This window comes from Acanthochromis polyacanthus, chromosome 20, assembly GCF_021347895.1.
Source record: "Acanthochromis polyacanthus isolate Apoly-LR-REF ecotype Palm Island chromosome 20, KAUST_Apoly_ChrSc, whole genome shotgun sequence".
Classification (NCBI taxonomy): domain Eukaryota; kingdom Metazoa; phylum Chordata; class Actinopteri; family Pomacentridae; genus Acanthochromis; species Acanthochromis polyacanthus.
This window is the reverse complement of record NC_067132.1, coordinates 11,999,354-12,019,324: the sequence shown is the minus strand read 5'-3', so window position 1 is coordinate 12,019,324 and position 19,971 is coordinate 11,999,354. Positions and strand designations below refer to the sequence as shown.

Below are 19,971 nucleotides of genomic sequence, written 5' to 3'. Positions count from 1 at the left end.
AACTACAACTGAAAGTACCGCAGTTGAGCTGGTATGCCATATATTTAACCCAACAGATTACATACCCAGAAGCTTCCAAACACTGTAATTGCTTTTAGTAATTCACTATTCTAGATAGTGCTATTACACAAAATGCACCTCTGACAGAGGATCGGTGGTTTATTTGGTTGTGAGACTTATGGCAGTGCTTCGTGAATGAAGGGAGACTGTGCTTTGCTCATCGTCCAGTTTTTCCTCATCCAACAGGAAATCAAACTAGCAAACCTCCAATTGTATGCATGCCTCGCTGTCCCCAAGGCTACCATCTGCTGCTGTCACTGGAGCATTTCGCAGTTGCATCACTCAAGACCAAGTGACTCGCCACTACTAATATCTCCTTTGAAGTGCACTCCTGTCCATCTTAAGCAAAGTCTGGGAATCATTTTGTGAATCAGTGCATGAGAAGCAACAGTGAAATGAGAGAACACCCCCCCCTTAGAAACTAGAAAAGTCAAACGAAGGCCAAGCGCCTCTTAATTATTTAAGTGGAATAATTTCCTGTGAACTAAAACATAAAAAGAGCATTTACAAATTTTATTTGGACCGCCACAGGAACCCTTGGAAGCCACTTGAGCCAGCTTTTAGAATGACTGCCCTTGCTTTATGAACCATGCTAGGGCTAGATGTAGCATGAAACCTTCTCTGCCCAGACATCAGTTCTTCTCAGGGAATTAGCTCTGCTTTTTGCCAATGGGCATCGAGGAGCATCTGATACTGTTTGGCTGGAAACAGGCTGAGTCTGGCTGGCTGGGAAGGATGAGCTGGCTGACAGACAGAGCCTGGTCAGGATCCATGCCTTCACTGGAGCGAGCCAAGAGATATAAAGATCTGACCCCTGCTTCTAAAAGGCCATTTGATGTGGATCCTTCATCTCCTTGCACTTATTCTTATTCTATCTTTATTCAGTATATTCATGCTGTCCATGGGAACAACTTGAGTTATCTGCTGGCAGATGATTCCATTTGTTAGTGCAGGTAATTTTCAAAAGCATTATCAGTAGCTGTTATAGGCATTTAATCCAGAAATAAACTTAGAACTTGGTCAAAAAGGGAATACGATTCAGTGATACAGTTAAATATCTATGTAATTATTTTATTGTTTGACTACATACAGGAGTATATTTAAACATTTAGGAGGGTACATATGTGTATATTTTAGGTGGATTCAAGGGAAAGCACATGCACTTGTCCCCCAATAAAAGCATAAATGAGGCTGTAGGTTTGTATCCTGCAAGGCTGCTATTAAGTAAGAAAAGCTGATCTACAGGAAAATAAATGTATGAAAGCAATACCTGATAGTGTTACTGCTTTATATTTCATTATATTTGGAATTGTCACTTGATGCCTACATTTTGTTGTTACTTTTGCATAAATAAAGACATTTTCACCAAAAGTTGATGCAGGACATGCACAAATTAATGCGTAAAAATTCACCAAAATGCAAGAAATTAAACATTTGATGTGGAAAATTGCCTAAAGGAAGACCCTCAGATACTCTGCTTCATGTGTTCAACTAAAACCTGTCCCCAGACAATTCTTTATTATTACAGGGCAGAATCAAAATTTACATGTCATATGATGCACAACTTTGTGGAATGTATATAATCTAAAATCAGCTAGGTGAGATATTGTTAAAGAGATGACTGTCATTGTGCCTTCAAGAGTTTACATCTGCTTTCAGTGTTTTTCTCCACTGATTTATTCTTTTCACACGAGACTGTTCTGCCATGTTTCTGTCTCAGTAATAGTGGCACATTTATATGATTCTTACTAATCTGCAATCAGCTAAAAAGTCAGGCTTTTCCACTGTCTGGGTCACCAATGAACAGCCACTTCAAATTCATTAAGCTCAACATCATGCTTTTCATTTTCTATGATCGTTGTGTGTTTCTGTCGTTATATTTATGTGTGATTAGGTGGTGGAATCACTTCTCAGTTATGCTTTACATGGTTACACTGTTTTATGAAGTGGTTAAAGTGTAGCCTTTTTCTCTTGTTAAACAGATGAAACTGATAAAACAGTCCATAAAGTGATTTTTGTCTGTATGTGGTTGGTTGTTAGAGGAACACCGTGCTGAGGCTTCATCATTCCCAGGTCGTTATCAGCTTTGTCGGAGTTTTACTTTTTCCTCTTCTTTCCTCAGACGCACTCTGCAGAGACTTAGGGGCGCATTGCAAAGTTAATGGGTGGATCCGAAGGAGAATTTCCAGCCTCGTGATTTGCTAATCGGGGGCTGGTTCCCTTGTCATTTCCCTGTAATCGTGGCTCCGGTTTGTGGAGCTTGCCCAGCCCTCCTGTCCGTGGACGCACCAAGTGTACCGACTGCACTGTGTGCGCTTTGGTTAAAGCCCGACTACCTTCACTGTGAAGGCTGGGCGCTGGGAAGGAGGACCGGGGCCTCGTTGTGGCAGAAAGAAGAGGCTTTAACTCCTCACATATGGCTTTTTTGTAGGACAGTTTCCATCATCATTTGGGATTGTGGAAGGGACGTCAGTAAAACTCACCTGAAGTCGCCCAGAAGTTTTGTTCACTTGTGGGCGCCCGACCATGGAGATGCAAAGGTGGTCCACAAGGTGGAAAACGAAAAGATGGCTTATGGATTCCACTGTAACCGCATTCATCACTTTAACCCTGGTTCTACAGGCTGCTAATGTCAGAGCAGGTAAGATTATTAGGGACCAAACGTCTCTCCTGAACTTTGTATGGCCGAAAAGGGACGGAGCGCCGAGCGGATGGGAAAACTCGGTAACAGATGATGGAGATTGGGCAAGTGACAGACTTACCTGGACACCGCGGTGTAATGTGTGCACCACGGTCAGATGCGTTTCCCTGTTCTGCAGCCAAAGTAGTTATATTAAAGCGAGATTACACCATATGACTGTACAAGTGAGCTGATGACTCGTGGAAGCCACCGAACCAAAAGTTTAGGTGCAGCGCAAACTGTATGCTGCTCCCCACTGTAGTTAAGTGGACGGTTAACCACTCTCCGTAAGCACAACTTAGACAGCTTGTAATGCTTGTATTTTGTTAACCAGAACGCAAGGTTATATTCAGGGAAACACAGCGGGCAACTTTTACGCATGAATGGAAGGCTTCTGTCCCGAAGATGAAACACCTCGCCTAATTAAATTCGTCCTAAGCCGCTGGTATGTGCTTGTAAAGATCAGGAAACTGAGCAGCGTTCCCTGCATTTTAAGATTCACTTGGGCTGAAAGAAACCCCTTTGTTTGAACTGTGGTCCGCTAGGTGGATGTGAACACGGTTAGCAGGGTGGATTTCCTCAGCCAGATGACACTGGACGCTTGTCAGACCCTGGACTGTACTGAGATGTTACTTAAAGCTTTAGGATCGCAGTGAAACCAATCAGTGCCACTTACATTAACATATAATCTTAGATTTTGCGCCAAACTGAAGGAGCATTTATTGGTAAAATGGTTTTGTATTGGCTGATCATCAGCCTGCAGAAGCCATCTCTCCATAGCAGAATACAGTGGATGTGAGCCTCCATGTGGATGAAGATAGGCTAACTAGGACAGGTGATTAATTAAAGGTTAGGAGACACCCAGTAATTTGTGCAGACAGGATATTAATCTTTGGTGCACTGTATTAGTGCGTGACAATAAATAAGCACCAGTGGAGTACACTTTTATAAAGGTCTCAATAAATCTCCGACCTGTCAGTGCAGAGTGCACAGCCCCTCTGTGTGTTTGGGGGCTGAAAGTGGTCAGGCAGGTTCACCCTATCTCCACACTGCCCTGGTCCACACCAAAGCCCAAGAGCTGGCTTGAGCAACCCCCTCCCCCTTCCTCACCGCCACCTCCCCAAACTTTGCACTTCCAACTTTGCACTTAGATGTTTGGTGGGCTGCTGGACAAGGCTGTGTTGTGTGAGCGGTGGGAATGCTTCTCCTCTAAGTGCTGAGCAGTTATTTGATGACGGTCCTTGTTGCACTTCCCTATGATTTCAAAGCCTTCAAAGAGCCGGCCTGCGTATGGGCCTAGCCTGCAGCCGAAATGGCCACAAGTCGCAGGGTTCAGGATTACTTAGGCCCCACACCTTGGCCTATAGACAGCTCTGTGAGGATTTATTGTTGCATGCAGATGCAGGTAGTGATTTTGGATGTTCATGATCTCCATAATCACATTTTTTCCACCAGCAACCTTGTTTTTAAATATAATGCCGTAATTGTAGCTTATGCAGTGACATTTGGAGAGGTTTTATATGTGCAAAGGTACTGATCATTACTCAAGTAATCAGTGAAGGTAAAGCAAGAAATTACAAGAATTTAGAGTTTATGCGGTTTCATTGCGTTTTCAGTCTGTATTACACAAACCTATTGATTTTTGATTCACTATTTGTGGATTTATCTTCCTTATATTACTCCTTTTGCTGTCTTGTTGTCTGTAAATATAACAACCTGCCTGTTTTGGAGATAATTGGAATTGTGTTTCAGATTGAAAATTCCTCCTCTCCTAACTCACCAACTCCATCCTCTTAATGTAAATTTGAAGTATTCCGCTCCAGGCTGTATTTTTGCAGGGTCTCAGTCAGTTTCTTCTGAGCCCTTTATGGCAGTCGAAGTTGTTTCTGCAGGGTGCCCTCTCCATCTAGCACTGTACAGACACGTTTTCTCAGCCCCCGGGGCGCAGGCTCAGATGTGCATTCCAGCAGACAAAGCTAGCATTTTCAGAGTCCTCTCCCTAATACGCTCAACCGGGAACTTCAGCTAATCAGCTCCTTGCACTACCTTTGTTTGCTGAAGCTGTCACACATATATTTCATTAGCAGGTCTTTTGGAGACGTTTTTTTCACCTGCACAAAGTTTGAACTTGGATGTTAGTTTTAACTGCAAATAAAAACTTTAAAAATGCTTTAACAATTTTGAAAGGACTACGATCAGAGTGGCTTGTTGACGTGACTTGTTTGGAATTCGAAAAAGGTGTGAAAACATGTTCCTACTTTCATATAGAAGCCTACATTGAAATGAGTAAATGAGAAGGAAAGCAAGGTGGGGAAGAGTAGAGGAAAAAAATGCTTTGAAAAAGTGGGTAGGTCACAGGGAAGTTTCCTTGGTATGACACCAACATAAAGCCGTCTTGTTTTAGCCGGCAGCGTGGTGGAAGTTAAAGGAAGGAGAGAGAGAGAGAGGGGGGATATATAGAGAGAGACACTCTGAGTGAAGATGTTATTAGAGTCTCAGGGAGCTGCAGGTGAAAAGGTCCCCCTCCATTTTCCAGCCAATTTTCAATTTATGTAAAGATGTAAGGATTCAAAATGACAAAGGAGGTAGAGGTAGTGAGATTTATGATATCAACATGCTTCAGTCTTGTGTACTCTGATAAAGGATGAGTTGAGACGGAGTTTTTGGCCTCAGTCCTGAGCATGGTGTTATGTTATCTCTTGGAACATACGGTTTACAGTGATATACACCTGTGAACACGATGGAGATTACATCAAATCAGTCCATCTGTGTCTTATGGCAATGTGTCATATTGCTCCTCCCATCCTCACGTGCCTCTGTAGTTCGCATAATGATGTAGAAAATAATCCAACAACCAAGAAGTGGGGGATCCAATAACACTTCACCTCTCCAATCTGAGAGCAGTCCATCTTCCTGTGCCACCTGAGTTCTGCTGGTAGCTAAGTGGTCTGTTTGCTCAGCCCTGAAGGCAAACACATCAGCTCATCAGATGCACTCTTTTGAAACCCGCACACACTCATTTGGCCACCTCAATGGATCGGCCAGTATTGACGTTTTCTCAGCACCTCTGCGTGAGGGTCGTAGCCTGGCCAAATTGCCACATCTGGAACATATGAGTCCCAGAGTTTGGACTGAAAGCAACGCTGCAGGAACTCACAATAAGGTCCTCAGTTCACTCTCCAAAATAAGTAGCCGGTTCATCCTCACAAGCTACAAAAATGGCTGCGATGTCCTCAATGATGGCATTTCTACGGACTAACAGCTCTCAGCTTTGTGTTATTTGAAGTTTTCATTTAATTTTGCATTTCTTCATGAATATGAGTTGTATTATAGTGGTTTGACCCTGAAGAGCCTCCTTTCGTCTTTTTCAGTTTGGCCACCTGATACAGATTTTTCCTAGAGAGACATGGTAGCTGTTAAGAGAAAGGAAGTGAATGATGACTGTGAAATGGCTTGCTGAGTCCTGCAGATTTCTTCTTTTACTTAGTGTATGTTTTTTTGGACGACAAAAAAGTTGAACTACGGACTAAAGTTTGAACTACAGATTGAGGCAGAACTGCTCCTTCTTTGCCTGAACTGTGACGGGGGTCCGACCCACCACTGGTGCTGTAAAAGATGAATGTAAAAATAAAGTTGCATTGAAAACTTAAAATATTCAGTATGTTTATGGTTGTCTTCCAAAAGATGAAATCCGTGAGTACCACAAACTCACTGCAATGGAAGTGTTTTTGCCTGAATAATGTTGTCAAATAGCAGTGTAATCTGCACTGACTATCTGGTGATCTTGTACAAACCCTCTGTATGAACGATGCTTGCGGCAGCTCTAGCGTCAATAGGAATACATTCATGTTTAAACAGGAACTTTTCCTCAAACCACATGCTATACCAAATAGGATGAAACAGGCTCCTAATTGTCTTTTATGTTTCATAGCTGGAATGTAACCAGCAAATGTCAGACATTTTAAGATCCCCTTGTATAAAGTAGTCAGAGGAATACATTTTTGACCTCTACATCCTAACCAAAGCAGAGGCTTTAGAGTCATAAGAAAAGGCTTGTTGATGCTTTCAGACCCCTTTGGCATGCCTTTTTGCCCCACAAAACCAGGTTAGTGTTCGACTAACGTACACTTCAAACAGTCTGCCATTGTATTGCTTTTTAGCCACATATAGCTGTATACTGTGGAGTGAAATGAGGTTCTGTTTATATTTTAATATATAAATGTACTTATATTGCCTGCTTACTGCTTGCTGACCCATGCTATGGTGACAGAATGTGGCCTATAAACAACAGAATAGCACTGTCATTGTCAAGTTTGGATGGAATTGTAGAACGTAAGACATGCAGGAATTGAATTTTCTTTTTAATGGATCTGGCAGTAAAAATCTCCCATTCACTAATGGCCCACCTAACAGAGGGTCTGTATATTGCTACTCTTTGCTCTCTCCCAAGGCTAATGTTTTATACTGATATGGTGTTCTGATTAGGAGGCATAATTATGCTTTCCCATGGGCCTCCATGGACACCCACACAGGCTCCTTTATGTAAAGTGCATCAGATTGAAGAGCCTTATCAAGGTAAACCTATCCAAGTGTTATAGAACTAGAACTCTGCTGGCACATTGTTCATTGTGGTCTTTGGTATGTCTTGACATAGACATTTCCTGTCAGATGAGCCTGTAGATGCAATGCAACGCTGCATTTCCTGACTTAACTGTTTAGACGTTTGCTGTAGGAAATTTGTCTCTACATTTGGTCAGCATAACACACAAGGTTTGCCTGTTGGTTTGCTTTTATTTGAATGTACTAGGAATCATGCTGAGGCTCTGTTACTGCCGTGTTTGTGTTTACCAAAGCAGGACCAGGACACATACATGCACTGTATGTCCAGCTGAAAATTAAATGCAAACACCATTATTGTTTTCAAATATGTGTTTTCACTTTGAAATGCTGCCTCTGTGTTTATGTTCCACGTCTGTCATGTAGACAAGCAATCAATGTCTCATCCCTGTGGTGTTCATGGTGACAAACCAGCACACCTTAAACTAAATGCTTCCAGTGGAAAACTATACAATGATCTAACAAATGTTTTATTTGCTTCTTGAACAGAAGAGCCAGTGGATGTCCTAAAAGTATTAGCATTTCAAAATTACCCTGAAGGAGTGACGAAAACAACAGGATTTTGTGCAAACCGAAGAGCATCAAAGCCAGACTCAGCTTACAGAGTTGCCAAGCAGGTCCAGATCAGTGCCCCCACCACGCAGCTATTCCCTGGTAAGATAAACTTCTAAGACTTTATTTATCTATGTGCAAACTCTTGTTTTTGTTTTTCCAAGTGTTTTTTGATAGTGGATTCTCCTCCTCTTGCTTTTGTTGTTGTTACAGAGTCAAAATCTTGGCTATGTGTGCAAAGAACATTTGCAGCCTTTCAGTACATGTATTTGATTTCTGTAGATTTGTGTACAGCTTGAAGTTTTAGACATTGCACCTACCACGGTTAAATCAAGACATGTAAAAGCTTTGAAGTGACCGAGGTTGCATTATTATATCATTATTTACTGTACATCATTGACAAATTGTGAGGAAAAAAGTGTTTTTATGCTTTAAAAAGTAACAAATTATTGCTTTAGAGCAGTAAACTCATAACAAGACTTTGAAATGAAGGGGTACTAAATCTACATGTTACATTATATGCTCAGTTGTACAATCTTTGTGTCCTCAGTTACATGAACTCTAACTCATTCAACTGTATTTAATGACTTCTGTCCTCTTTTGGGCATGCAGGTGGTGTTTTTCCTGAGGACTTCTCCATCCTGACCACAGTACGCCCCAAATCTGGCCTCCAGTCCTTCTTGCTGTCCATTTACAACAAGCAGGGAGTCCACCAGCTGGGCGTGGAAATGGGACGCTCACCTGTCTTCCTGTATGAGGATCAGACTGGCAAGCCAGCCCCAGAGGACTACCCCCTGTACCGTACTCTCAACCTTGCTGATGGAAAGTATGTCAAATCTCAAGCATGCGCTCACGTAATCCCACCATCAGACACACTCATACACCCTCAGACTCACATTTGAAATTGTTCCAGGAGGAATGGACGTAACATGCAGGGAGGGAAATAAATGTCTGGGCTTAAAATGCAGAATGGCTAAGCTCTAGTAATTTGTAGCACTGAATGATTTATTAGAGTCATCCAGCATTTACATTGTACTGCCATTTTTTTTTGCAGCTGATGAAGTTTGGTTATAATTTTAACTGCAGATTATCTGAAAGCTGATTCGTCAGTGGCCCTCTTATTTATTTCATTTTTTTGTCCTGTGATTGATCAGTACATTGGTTGTTAGTGGACTGTTGTTTATTTTAGTGAAAATTTCCTATGAGTCTACATAAATATGCCTTTCTGTTAGAGCTGGAGTGATTTCCGTGGCATTTTGGTCACCCTTAGACTAGTTAAATTACCGAGTAAACTAAATCATTGTCTGATTTGCAGTGGTTTGTTCTTTTTGGTAAAAGCCGCAAAACAACCCAGATCTTCCCCTTGTTGCACCACAGGTGCTCATCACCGGATTATCCATCTCATCAGGGGTCTGTGGGCACAGAGACAGGTCAGAGACAGGGAGACACTGGATTATTGGGGCACAGCAGGCCTGCTATGGGCAACCTGACCTCATCCATGAACTCACTGCCTCTGTTATTTTAGAGCGGGAGGGGGGGTAGAGGCAGTCCTAGACTTACTTTTACCCCCTTGGATTACCTCACCAGAAACAGTGCTGCTAGCCTTTTAGCATAAACCTGATTATCTGCTCCCGGGTTCAGAAATCCCCGAATTCTCACTCAGAGCTTTGATGTAGCTGACATGAGCCCATGTGAAGGGGCAAGAGGGGAATAAATAAACAGATCGGCTGCTGGGAAAATGCGTAATTTGAAATAGTATTTTGCAATTTCTTCATGTTATTGAAAGTTTTTCCACTTGCCAAACATGCGATGTTTGTTTTTTTGAACTTTAAAAGGAAGTCAGATCCCGGTCAGAATATTTTGTGACCCAAATGAGCTTAAGATTAGATCTAATGTGTACACTGTGATCATGATAGAAGCAAGGGAAATCCTTCAAAAGTCTCAAGTCAGCAGTAACTCTGCTTTATAAGCATTTTTCAGGAAAGAGTAAGTCTCTTGAGCTAGCTTTGCGTTGGTGTTGTCGGCCGTTTTGTCCTGTGTGTGAACCGCTATCGAGCAAACAGTGTTCTCTGTGGAGGATTTTGAACACTTCTTGGTTTGGATACATTCCATCTCCAAGCTTTGTCTAAACCTTCGGTGACTATAGCTCAGGCTGCGTGCAATCTACAATCCCCTTGGATGTACTCATTGTTACTAAGAAGCGTATGCTCAGCTTGAAAAGAGAAGCACAATGATGATATTGATGAGGCGAAAAAGAGCCTTATCCTTATTTAAAAGAAGAAACACGTGGTGAATTTGGAGATTACTTGTGAGCTGTTACGCTGTATAGCATCAGTTTTATCTGATTTATTTATCCTCTTTAAACGTGCTTCTCAAAAGACGGCTTTCATTTGTAGTTTCAGATACAGTTACTCTTCTGATCATTGTGCACTTCAGACATTGAGAAATTGTTTAAACCTACTGAAGTCAACAATAGCTTATCTGCCATATAAGGCAACAAGTAATCCTTTGTGCTGTAGTGCTAAGCTCACTGAGTGTTGCACGTTTATTTTTCTCTAAGCTCCATTGCCTGCCCTGGAATGTGTCCGTATGATCTCGCTGTGTTCAAAGACATTTGAGCTCATTTTTCCTCCTCTGATAACACAATTTGCCATCCAGATTAATTAATATAATATTAGAAATATTATTTCTGCGATAATGGTTCTGATATTGCCATCTTGAGCTACGGTGTTGCCAGGTCTCATCTTCCACCTCAGAACAATGTTTTGACTGTGTGTCTCCTGCTCTGGCAAGGCAGACCTTCCTGGATCTTGACACACACTTTCCACAATGTTCACCATGTCTGTCATGCCGAGTAACCCAGAAGGAGGATTAAGTTTGGAGTTTAATGAGTGTAATCCTGTGTTAAACAGGGCCAAAGTGTGGGGGCAAGAATGTGGTCTACTGCTGCCTGGTATGCAATAGCCCTTAAGTGCAGTGGCAAATGGTCCAGTGGCAAGGAAGGTGTCAGACTCACGTGTGACCCCGGTTAACCCTTTATGACAGTGGTCGATCAAAATATATCATGCATAGCTCTGTCGTTCATGTTTCTTGGACCATTTGCTTTTATAATGAATTGCATCACAACCAAGAGCATTGTGGATTTCTCTCCCCCTCGAGGCTTCTTGTGAGGTGTTTAAAGTTGATTGTAGTCTGATTAAAATGTTGATAATTTTCTTAGAATGTAATCGAACAGCACAAAACTGCCTACAGTCAAATTTCATGTCATTGACTCAACACTTGTCCCACATTGTATTCATTTCTGTAATGTTTGTGTGTAATTTATATTATGTGATGCTATGATTTCAGTAATTCAGTAACAGTCATTGGATGTACATATAGATGGACAAACCCATAGTTTGTTCGAGCAGCGGTTTTGAAGCTCAGTGTAGCAACTTCAACTGTCGCCATCGTGGCAGTACATGATGCCATTCTTACTCCTGGCTAATCCAAAAATAAGACTAAAGGTGGAGTGTTAGTGGAGCGAAGGTGGGCCATTAAATGTATTTGGGCCATGAATCGTCCTGCGTCAGCTTCCACTTGTCACTCAAAGTGGCCACACCCTTAACTATGCATAACTTTGAGCCTTAATAGAATTCAAATGAGTGAATTATATACAAATGTTCCCTCTGTACAGACATCACGAATTGTAATATTAGCCTTGGAAATGAAAACCGTTATTTGTAGCATGTTTATTTCTGTTATAAAATTGGGCATTTTAGCATAGAATTTTATAGGGGTTGACACGTTTTAGCAGTCAGCCTCAAGTGGCCACTTGTAGAACTGCAGTTTTCAGCGTTTCCTCATAAAAATTTGCAGTGCCAATGCTTAAAGATATTTTTGTATGCCGTAGTAACCACAGTGTTTACGAATGTCAAACAGCAGCTCTCACGCTGCTAGACCTTGCTTTCTTCTTTTGCTTATCTGTTCTTTTTGTATCCTTGACCAGGTGGCACCGTGTGGCCATCAGCGTGGAGAATAAGACAGCCACCATCATTGTAGACTGTAAGAAGAAGATCACCAAGCCTCTCCTTAGGAGTGACCACACCTCCATCAGCACCGATGGCATTACTGTGTTTGAGTCTTTCCAGGTACAGTTTTTAGTGTTGTGAATTTCTTATTCTCCTTGTTGGTGTCTCATTGCTAATCTGTATCTTGGCATTGCTATATATAATAGTTTTGTTCTTGTAATCCTTTGGCTTATCTATTTATTAAAAAGATAACTTGGTCTTAGCTATCCTTTTTAAACAGTATTTACTGTACTCTGTCTCTGTCAAAGTGCTTTGCCTCAGGGGGTTTAGTTTAATTCCACTGACACAGCCCTGGACCCCTTTGATTCTGCCAAAAAGGAATGTGGAGTTGATAGAAACCAGATCAGATGTATATGTCTACAATTCTTTAGAGTTTATGAGGGACTTCACATGAATATCATACATATGTGTATTTCTGAGGCCTTTTGTCTAGGCTTCTCATGCATCAGTGCATTTTGATGATGAGAGTGCACCACAGAAGAGACCAAGCAGAAATTTTCAGCTATTCTTGTTTTGACCTGCTCCTTGACCACATAAGCAGCCTTGTCATTGTGTTGTTGTAGCTATTTCAGAGTGTGAGAATCTCAGATTGTGGGTAGTGGTGGTCAGCCTTTTAAAAGTACAAAACATACTTTAATACAGATAGAAATGAAGGTGCAACCATTCTGCAGCAGAGCTTTGAGTCGTACAGGTAATTGTTGAATGGGAACCTTACTTGGCTTGACTGTGTTTTTCTATCACTCGACCTTAGTGTGTTGACTGACTGTGAAAAGCACTAACTGTAAATTGATAGTCATACAATAGCTCAATTTTCAAGTTTGTTGAAGGGGTCATGATTTTTACTTTGCTCTTGAAAAAAGTAGACATTTGCTTTTGTAATCTGTAACAGGTGTAAAATTCCAGCAACGTGTCTAGGTGAATACAAAAGTCAAATTTCCTGCCATCTATTTGTATGACTCAGACGGTATAAGAGATGTTATTCGTCTCGGATAAAACCGGAGTCACCCCATTAACTCTTCCATAGAGTTTGTCATGAACACCGAAGTGAGTCTTCACTCCTTTTAACAAAGCCATTGTTGTTGTGGTGTGACAGTTGTCCGTTATTGGACACTCTTAAACAAGGCTTTTTCAAACGTTGTTAAAACCTACTGTGTATGTTGCTGTTGATTCCTCCCTCCCCAAAAGAAAAAAATGTTATTCTTTGTAGGCTTTCTCTTCCTGTTTGTACAGAAAATAGTCTAAGAAGTCATAGATTTTATCGTTAGACAAATACCAGTTGTGTCCATGGGCTGCTGAGGAAGTCCAATGTTTTGAAATTTAAATGTGTGGAGTTTTTGGAGCTTCTTCGAGCTTTGTAGCCTCTCGTTTTGCCTTTGGCATCTACAGTTACTAATGCAGTATTGATTTCATATAACCAGGTTGTAGTGGTTTTTCATTTGCAAAAGATTGATAGAAGTTTTACCCAATCTGTCTCTCAATGGCAAATAATTACCATAGTATGGATTTTAAAAATTACACAATTCTTCATCTTTCAGCTTTAAAATGTAAATTTATGAGGGCAATGTTTTCTGGTATTGGGGAAATGTTACATTTGCTGACACAGTGGTGTCTTTATTCTGCTTTCACGCACAGTTCATCCAGAGTTTGATGCTGCGATTTGGTCAGGCAGATGTAAATAATGACAATGACTGAACTGGCATGACATTCATGATCTTCTCTGGTGGGAAGTAAAGTTCACTGAAAGGCTATATGGGACCTGTGTTTGCTTGTGAGAGAGCGCTGGTTTGTCTAAGTGCTGCTGGAATGACTAGTCATTATTCTGATGTTGTGTTTGAGTGACTGATGCTTCTGCTCTTGTCTTGAAGCCATATTTTTTGGCATGCCTTGTCATTGCCACAGGGACACAGGGTGCAATGCAGTTTGTGCTTGTGGAGAAGACTTTTCCTTTTCTTTGCCTTGCGTCATACCTCCTATCTGACCTTGTGCTACCCTGCGGTTATTCGGATGCAGGGTGATGTAAAGACATGGGGCTCATCGTAAGTCAAAATAAAAGACATATCGATTATAGTTAATTGGAAAGTACGAATATTGCAAGACACACCTCTCTTTTGAAAAGATGCTGTCACCATACTACATATATCAATAATAAGTACATATATTGCTCATGAAGATGTCAAATTACTCAACAGAGAAGATGTGGGTACAATTTCATTTCAGGGCACAGGTTTATAAGCAGATTTGCATTCACATCTCTTGTCAGTTTTGATTTTAGATTTATGAGGGAGCACTGAGGCCAGCTTTTGTATCAAACAGTGTGTCTAGTCAAAGGTTGGCAAGTGCAAGGGCTGAAAATAGGAGCCATAAGTCAGCTAACAGGGTCTTCTGTGTGTAGTTTTTGGAACAGGTCTCCTGTCTGTTCTCTGTCCCTGCTCCCCTCAGAAATCCACAGGACCCATTGCATGCTGGGATATACAGTACAGAGGAAGGAAATGCCTTGACCTTGTGCATTCAAGCCAGTGGTTATAATGAGAGATGATGTCAGACCTCCTCTTGTTTTTTTAATTAATCAAAAGATTTAATGTGATTTGATTTAATTGCAATATAATTATGTGTGAGACAATATTCAAAATGTAGAAATGGAACAAATGTGTGGCATAAGCTTGAAAAAATGCATTTTTATTTCACTTTTAAATCACAGTTTTAAAAATGTGTTCAATAGTAATTTGACATTCTGACCATTTGCCTCTCAATTCAAACTCTGGCATTTGTTTTCACAACCTGACCTGCATTTTTCATAAACGTCTATTCATGCCATACCTGCTCCAGGTTGGAGGCGACCACCGTTGCAAAGGGATCTGGCTCAGATGAATGGGAGTCTTTCATTGCCCCGTCAGGCCTTCCTTCTTTCCTCATCTCCTCCCCTCCCTGCATACTCTCCCCTACTCACCACCTCCTCCCTCTGCACCCTCCCCACCTTGAGGCCTCCCTACTGTGCCAAAGCTATGAGGCTGTCTATTCATGCCTGGCGGACATTACCTGTCTGAATTGAGCACGCATACATACATACCTGTCCCTATCCAGCGACTTTATGCTTTGAAAACACTTGTCAGTGCTGAGGGACCAACGTACTACATCATGTCCTGCTCACCCAGCATTGCATCTCATTTTAAAAAGCACATTTTATTGCAGTGGACATTGTTTATCAAACTAGCACACTGTGTATTTTGATTGTTAATCAGATGCTTATGATATCTGACATAATTTATAAATGTTTAATGAATAATAATTCCATGGAAATGGTGGATAACAGTCTCTCCTACTTTTTAGTCCCTTTTTACAGGCATGTTTGAAGACATACACATGAGAATTACTCTGTAACTGAGTTCACTTATGTGAAAAACCTTTACAGTAAATATTTCACTGCTGCTTAAGAAACTAGTGTTGACTACTTTTACAAATCACATTTAGCTGGCTTTACACTTGTGTCCTAATCAAATCATTGTTCTTTTCCAGTCTTTTAATGTCATCTATTGGAGACTTAATCCTTACTTATCTCTGTCGAAGCTTTTGATTTTTTGGTTTCTTCATTTTCTTAGACTAACTTTGGTGGAGTAGCCACAATGTTGTTATAATTATTGTATGGGGCTGTCTAATTACAGTTGGCTGTGGTTAGCCTAAAGGTACATTGCACTGAACAAAGGTATGTCAAAGGCCCTGCAGTGATCACTACTTGGTCTTGATTTGACCATTGATGCCCCACACGTGCCCTGTAATTACAACATGCAATAGTATTTTAGAAAAGACAAAGGAGCTACCTATCACAACAACACTAAACATTGCTGTCAACTGATGATTCAAAACGTGGGTGCTGTTTTGTGAAGCTACACCGTAGAAATCCAACACTTCTACTCTGCACTGCTGTAATCTTTGACCTCTCCCATGTGTATTTATATCCCTTGGTGCCTTGTGGTCAGGATGAGGTCAAGGTTGATTGTGCATTTAGAGAAAAAGATGGCATCATGGACTCTGCAGTGTCAACAAATGCCAGTATTTCCTTGGTTTTATTTCTCTGTCACTGTTTTCAGTGCACTACAGAGCATTTGGAGTCAAATGTTGTCCGATTCCAGTATTCTGAACTGACAACAATTGCTGAAAAAACCTACTTACAGGTACATTTTACTTGTACACAACACAGTTTGACTATGCAATTTAGTGTGAATAAAATGCAGGATTAAATACTAAATTTCACTTTGATCAGAATTAGCAGTGACGAGTCAACGCTAATAGTTTTGCTACATATAAAAAATACATAAAGAAGCTCTTTGAGTGGCCAGTCAGCTCTTCGCTGAAAAGTTTAGCTTCACAAATCTCATTGAAAAATAGCATAATTTAAAATCAACCCATTACATACACTTTATAGCATCCTGCTTTTATTTTGTTGTTTAACTTTTGTATTAGCATTGTACATATATATCCTCCAATTACACAATAATAACTGACATGCACTAACCTGTTTTTTAAATGTTAATGATGCATTCAAAGCTATTTGAGGAGAACTACACAAACAGTGCCTAATAAACAACGAATACAGCAGGTACAGAACAGGAAATTGATTTCTACAAGCATTCACAAGTCTCAGCTGTTGATCTTGACCCCACTTCTCTCTTTCAGCCTCTCTCTTCTCTCATTGACCTCTGACACCACAGTCATTAACATACAACCTCGTGGGTCTGCTTCTATGCTGCACTCTGCTCTGCTGTAGCCAGGAGGGGCGTATTTTGGAGTTCTGGCTTTGCTCCAAGTTGCCAGGGGCTTTCTGTTTTTTTCCTCAGCAGTTCACAATGGAAGACAGGCCCAGAGCCTCGGTGTAACTCTCCCCAGGTGTTTCCCAGCACAAAACATCTTTTACCGTCCCAGCTGCTCTCTCTAAATCCCTGTCTGTCTCTCGATCCCTCCTGGTGTTCTTTTCTTGAGTTGACATCAGTTTCTCCGCTGCTTTGGCTTCATGAACTGGCTCTCATTTGTTAGGTGACTCAGCTACAGATTTATTTTGTATTGGAAAGACAGGTTAATGAAGTGTTAGAAGAGGACACCTGTCTGTAGAAATGCCCTTTACATCAGAAAATATGCAAGTTACCTTAGCAAGTGTAAGGATGATTATCTGATTTGTTTAGGTGTTTCATACTATACCAACCTGTCAACTCTCAAAAATTGAAAGTGTTTGTCTTTTATACCTTAGACTTAATTGTTTTATTGCATCATGGACACCTCCTGTATACGAACATTTTGTCTTTTCTTGTTTCTGTTTACAAGTATTATTGAATATCTCTCTCATATTGCTCATGTCCTCCCATGAAACAGTCAGAAGTTTCTTAATTGTGCTGATCTGGTTTAGGGGTTGAACACCGTGTCTCCACAGCCTATTTGTGTGCAGACGGGTGGCTCTCAGACATGGACTAATTAGAGCTGACTCGAGGCAGGGTTCAAGCATTCACTGTTGGTCTTAGGGTGACACATGAGGTAATACATGTCAACTTGACTCAGGGCAAGGCTTGATCTCTCTTTTTCTGTTAAGACTCTGCAAACACACACGGACGTAGACACACACTTCTCTTTGCAGACTTAGTTTACAGTTGTCCAGTGAACAGTTTGCAGGTTAACTTTGTCTTTTTGTGGAAGCATATGGCAAACGTTTCAATTGACAGCACTGACGTTAAGTGGTATTGTGTGTATATCTGTCAGAAATGATATCTGACTTGCAACTCTGACAGTCAAGTTTTAGAATTGCCTGTTTGTCGTAGTGAGAAGTGTAATATTAGAATAGAAAACTTCGTCTAGTTTTAATTTTAAAAATGTATTTTGCTCATTATATTTCAAACATTACCATATTAGAGTTATTACCTGATTATCTGTAGCTAACTCGTTTAAAGCGCTTCAGACAGTAGAGGTGAGATGATGTCCTTGTCAGTGTGTGCTATCCAAGAACATAGCTACTGACATAATGCAGCATAGTCACTTGGTATGAGCAGAACTGTTGTAACTGGCCCACCAAAGCAGAAGGAATAAATTAGGTGTAACAGATAAGATCAGATATTTGTCACTCTGAGGAATGGGCCAAATGTAGTGGTTCACAAACCAAGACAGAGGAGTTGTTTGCAACACTAAACTTTATAGTGCAGGTGCACTGTGCTGACTGACAGTATGCACTTTTATTATTAGACCTTCATTCAAACAGAAAGGGAAAGCCCTCTTTAAAGCACTGTTTCTTCCACCCATCACAAGAAAGACGCTCTGCACTGTCAAAGTGAAGCTGTAAAACAGGATGTTGATGGATGGTTATACAGAGGACGTCTCAAGGAGCACTGCTTGTTTTCCCATGGGACAAGCCTTAGCACACTGATGTTTATACTAAGGTCCATGTTAAGGACCCTTAGATCTGTTTTTTACCCACGGAGGATAGACACACATACTCACATTCTCCTGGCAAGTTGCAGCATGCTTGATTTCTCTTGCGTTTCACTGCCAATCCTCTACTCTGCTCTTTAATGCATAGTAGCCCTGCTGACACAAGTGCATCACGATTTCACCTCTGGGCTCAAGCATCTCCATGTGCTCGCCTGCCAGACATCCTAACCAAAGATGTGCCCTTCACTTCCCCTCCTTAAAACACTCGTCAGTTGTCTTTGCAATGTGTATAAAAGCTCAAAAACCAGCCTGCAGGAACTGGGTTCAAGCAATTACAGACTCTAAAGAAAAATCCAGATGCTTTCGCCAGTGTGTTTGCTGTCTTGCAGTGAGCTGTGTGCTTTGGCTCTCGGACTGATAACAAAGCAAGACAGTGCTGGAATGGTGTCAAGCATTGTGGTGTCCTGTCCCAACAATAAAGAGAACATTGCGGTTTAAGTAACTCGCCCAAGCCATGTCTGGGATTTTCAGGGTTTTGCTCTTTCCCCTGTGCTATTATATTGGATTTCAGACAGAGCCATTGTGTATGAATACGTTTTGCTTAGTATCATGTCTATTTTTTTATTGCTTACTTCATTTTAACGCTGGTAAACAGAGTTATGGCCTACGTCTTCTAATTAACAGCTGTTGACAATTAAGTTTGATTCAGTGCCTGACTGGTTTTGTAACCAGTAACAGTATTGTTTTTTTGTGCGTAGAAGAGAAAGAAAAGAATATTAGGTCAGAGCTATGTCCTGTGAACTATTCGGTCTGCTCAGAGACACAGTGAACAATCGACTGTCAAACTGAAGCTGTGAATCATGATATTAATGGACGCATGCAAAAATACTGCAACATATGAAGGCAGAAGAGTAAACCTCATTTTAGTTCATATTCTGATTAAATATTGTTTCTAAAAGCACAAGTGGCAGAAACACTTGAATCAAGAGAACTAAAGATGGACAAGAGGTGAATTGTCGTTTATACACATTGCTGGTCTTTCCCAGATCATTTACGTTGTGCAATTTTCTTAACATACACCAGTCAATAATAATGAATAAAAAAGAAATAATATAATGGGCATGTTTTACATAATATTCTCATTGATATTTTAAGTATTGCTGCTGTTCTTCATTGTACGAATAAAGTCTTTTATATACAGTCATACACAACAGCCTTGGCAGGCTTTGCTTGTGTCTTGATGGTACATGCTTATTTGATTTCCTGAGGTAAAACCCAGCACTGATAATAATAATTTTCCCAGCGTCTGAACTTAGTTTCCTCCGTGCACCATGTGAGTGTGGACTCTGCGGTGTGTGTTTCAAGCTGTTTAATCATACATGTGGGGCAGAGTCTGCCAGACTCTGTAAGTGTACGGGACCCAGGAGATCACATCTGTAATTTAAGATTTTCATTCATGCCACTTATATACACCCAGTATGCATGAGTGTGTGTGCAAGATGAGACATGAGCGTCTTGTCAGTATGTCTGTGTGCAGCCTGGCCTTGTCGGTTGCTTTGAATCTGGTTTCATGAGTCTTTAGTGACT

The 19,971-nt window shown here is 40.9% G+C and overlaps 1 protein-coding gene across 1 annotated transcript in view; it reads left to right on the top strand.

Annotated features, from left to right (window-relative positions):
• The first annotated feature begins 2,348 nt into the window (after positions 1-2,348).
• The window catches only part of col11a1a (collagen, type XI, alpha 1a), an 82,724-nt gene continuing 65,101 nt past the window's right edge, over positions 2,349-19,971 (top strand). The window contains 4 exon segments of the mRNA XM_051940660.1: positions 2,349-2,701; positions 7,847-8,011; positions 8,522-8,735; positions 11,898-12,039. Coding sequence (XP_051796620.1) covers positions 2,587-2,701; positions 7,847-8,011; positions 8,522-8,735; positions 11,898-12,039 — 636 coding nt within the window. The 5' untranslated portion in view covers positions 2,349-2,586.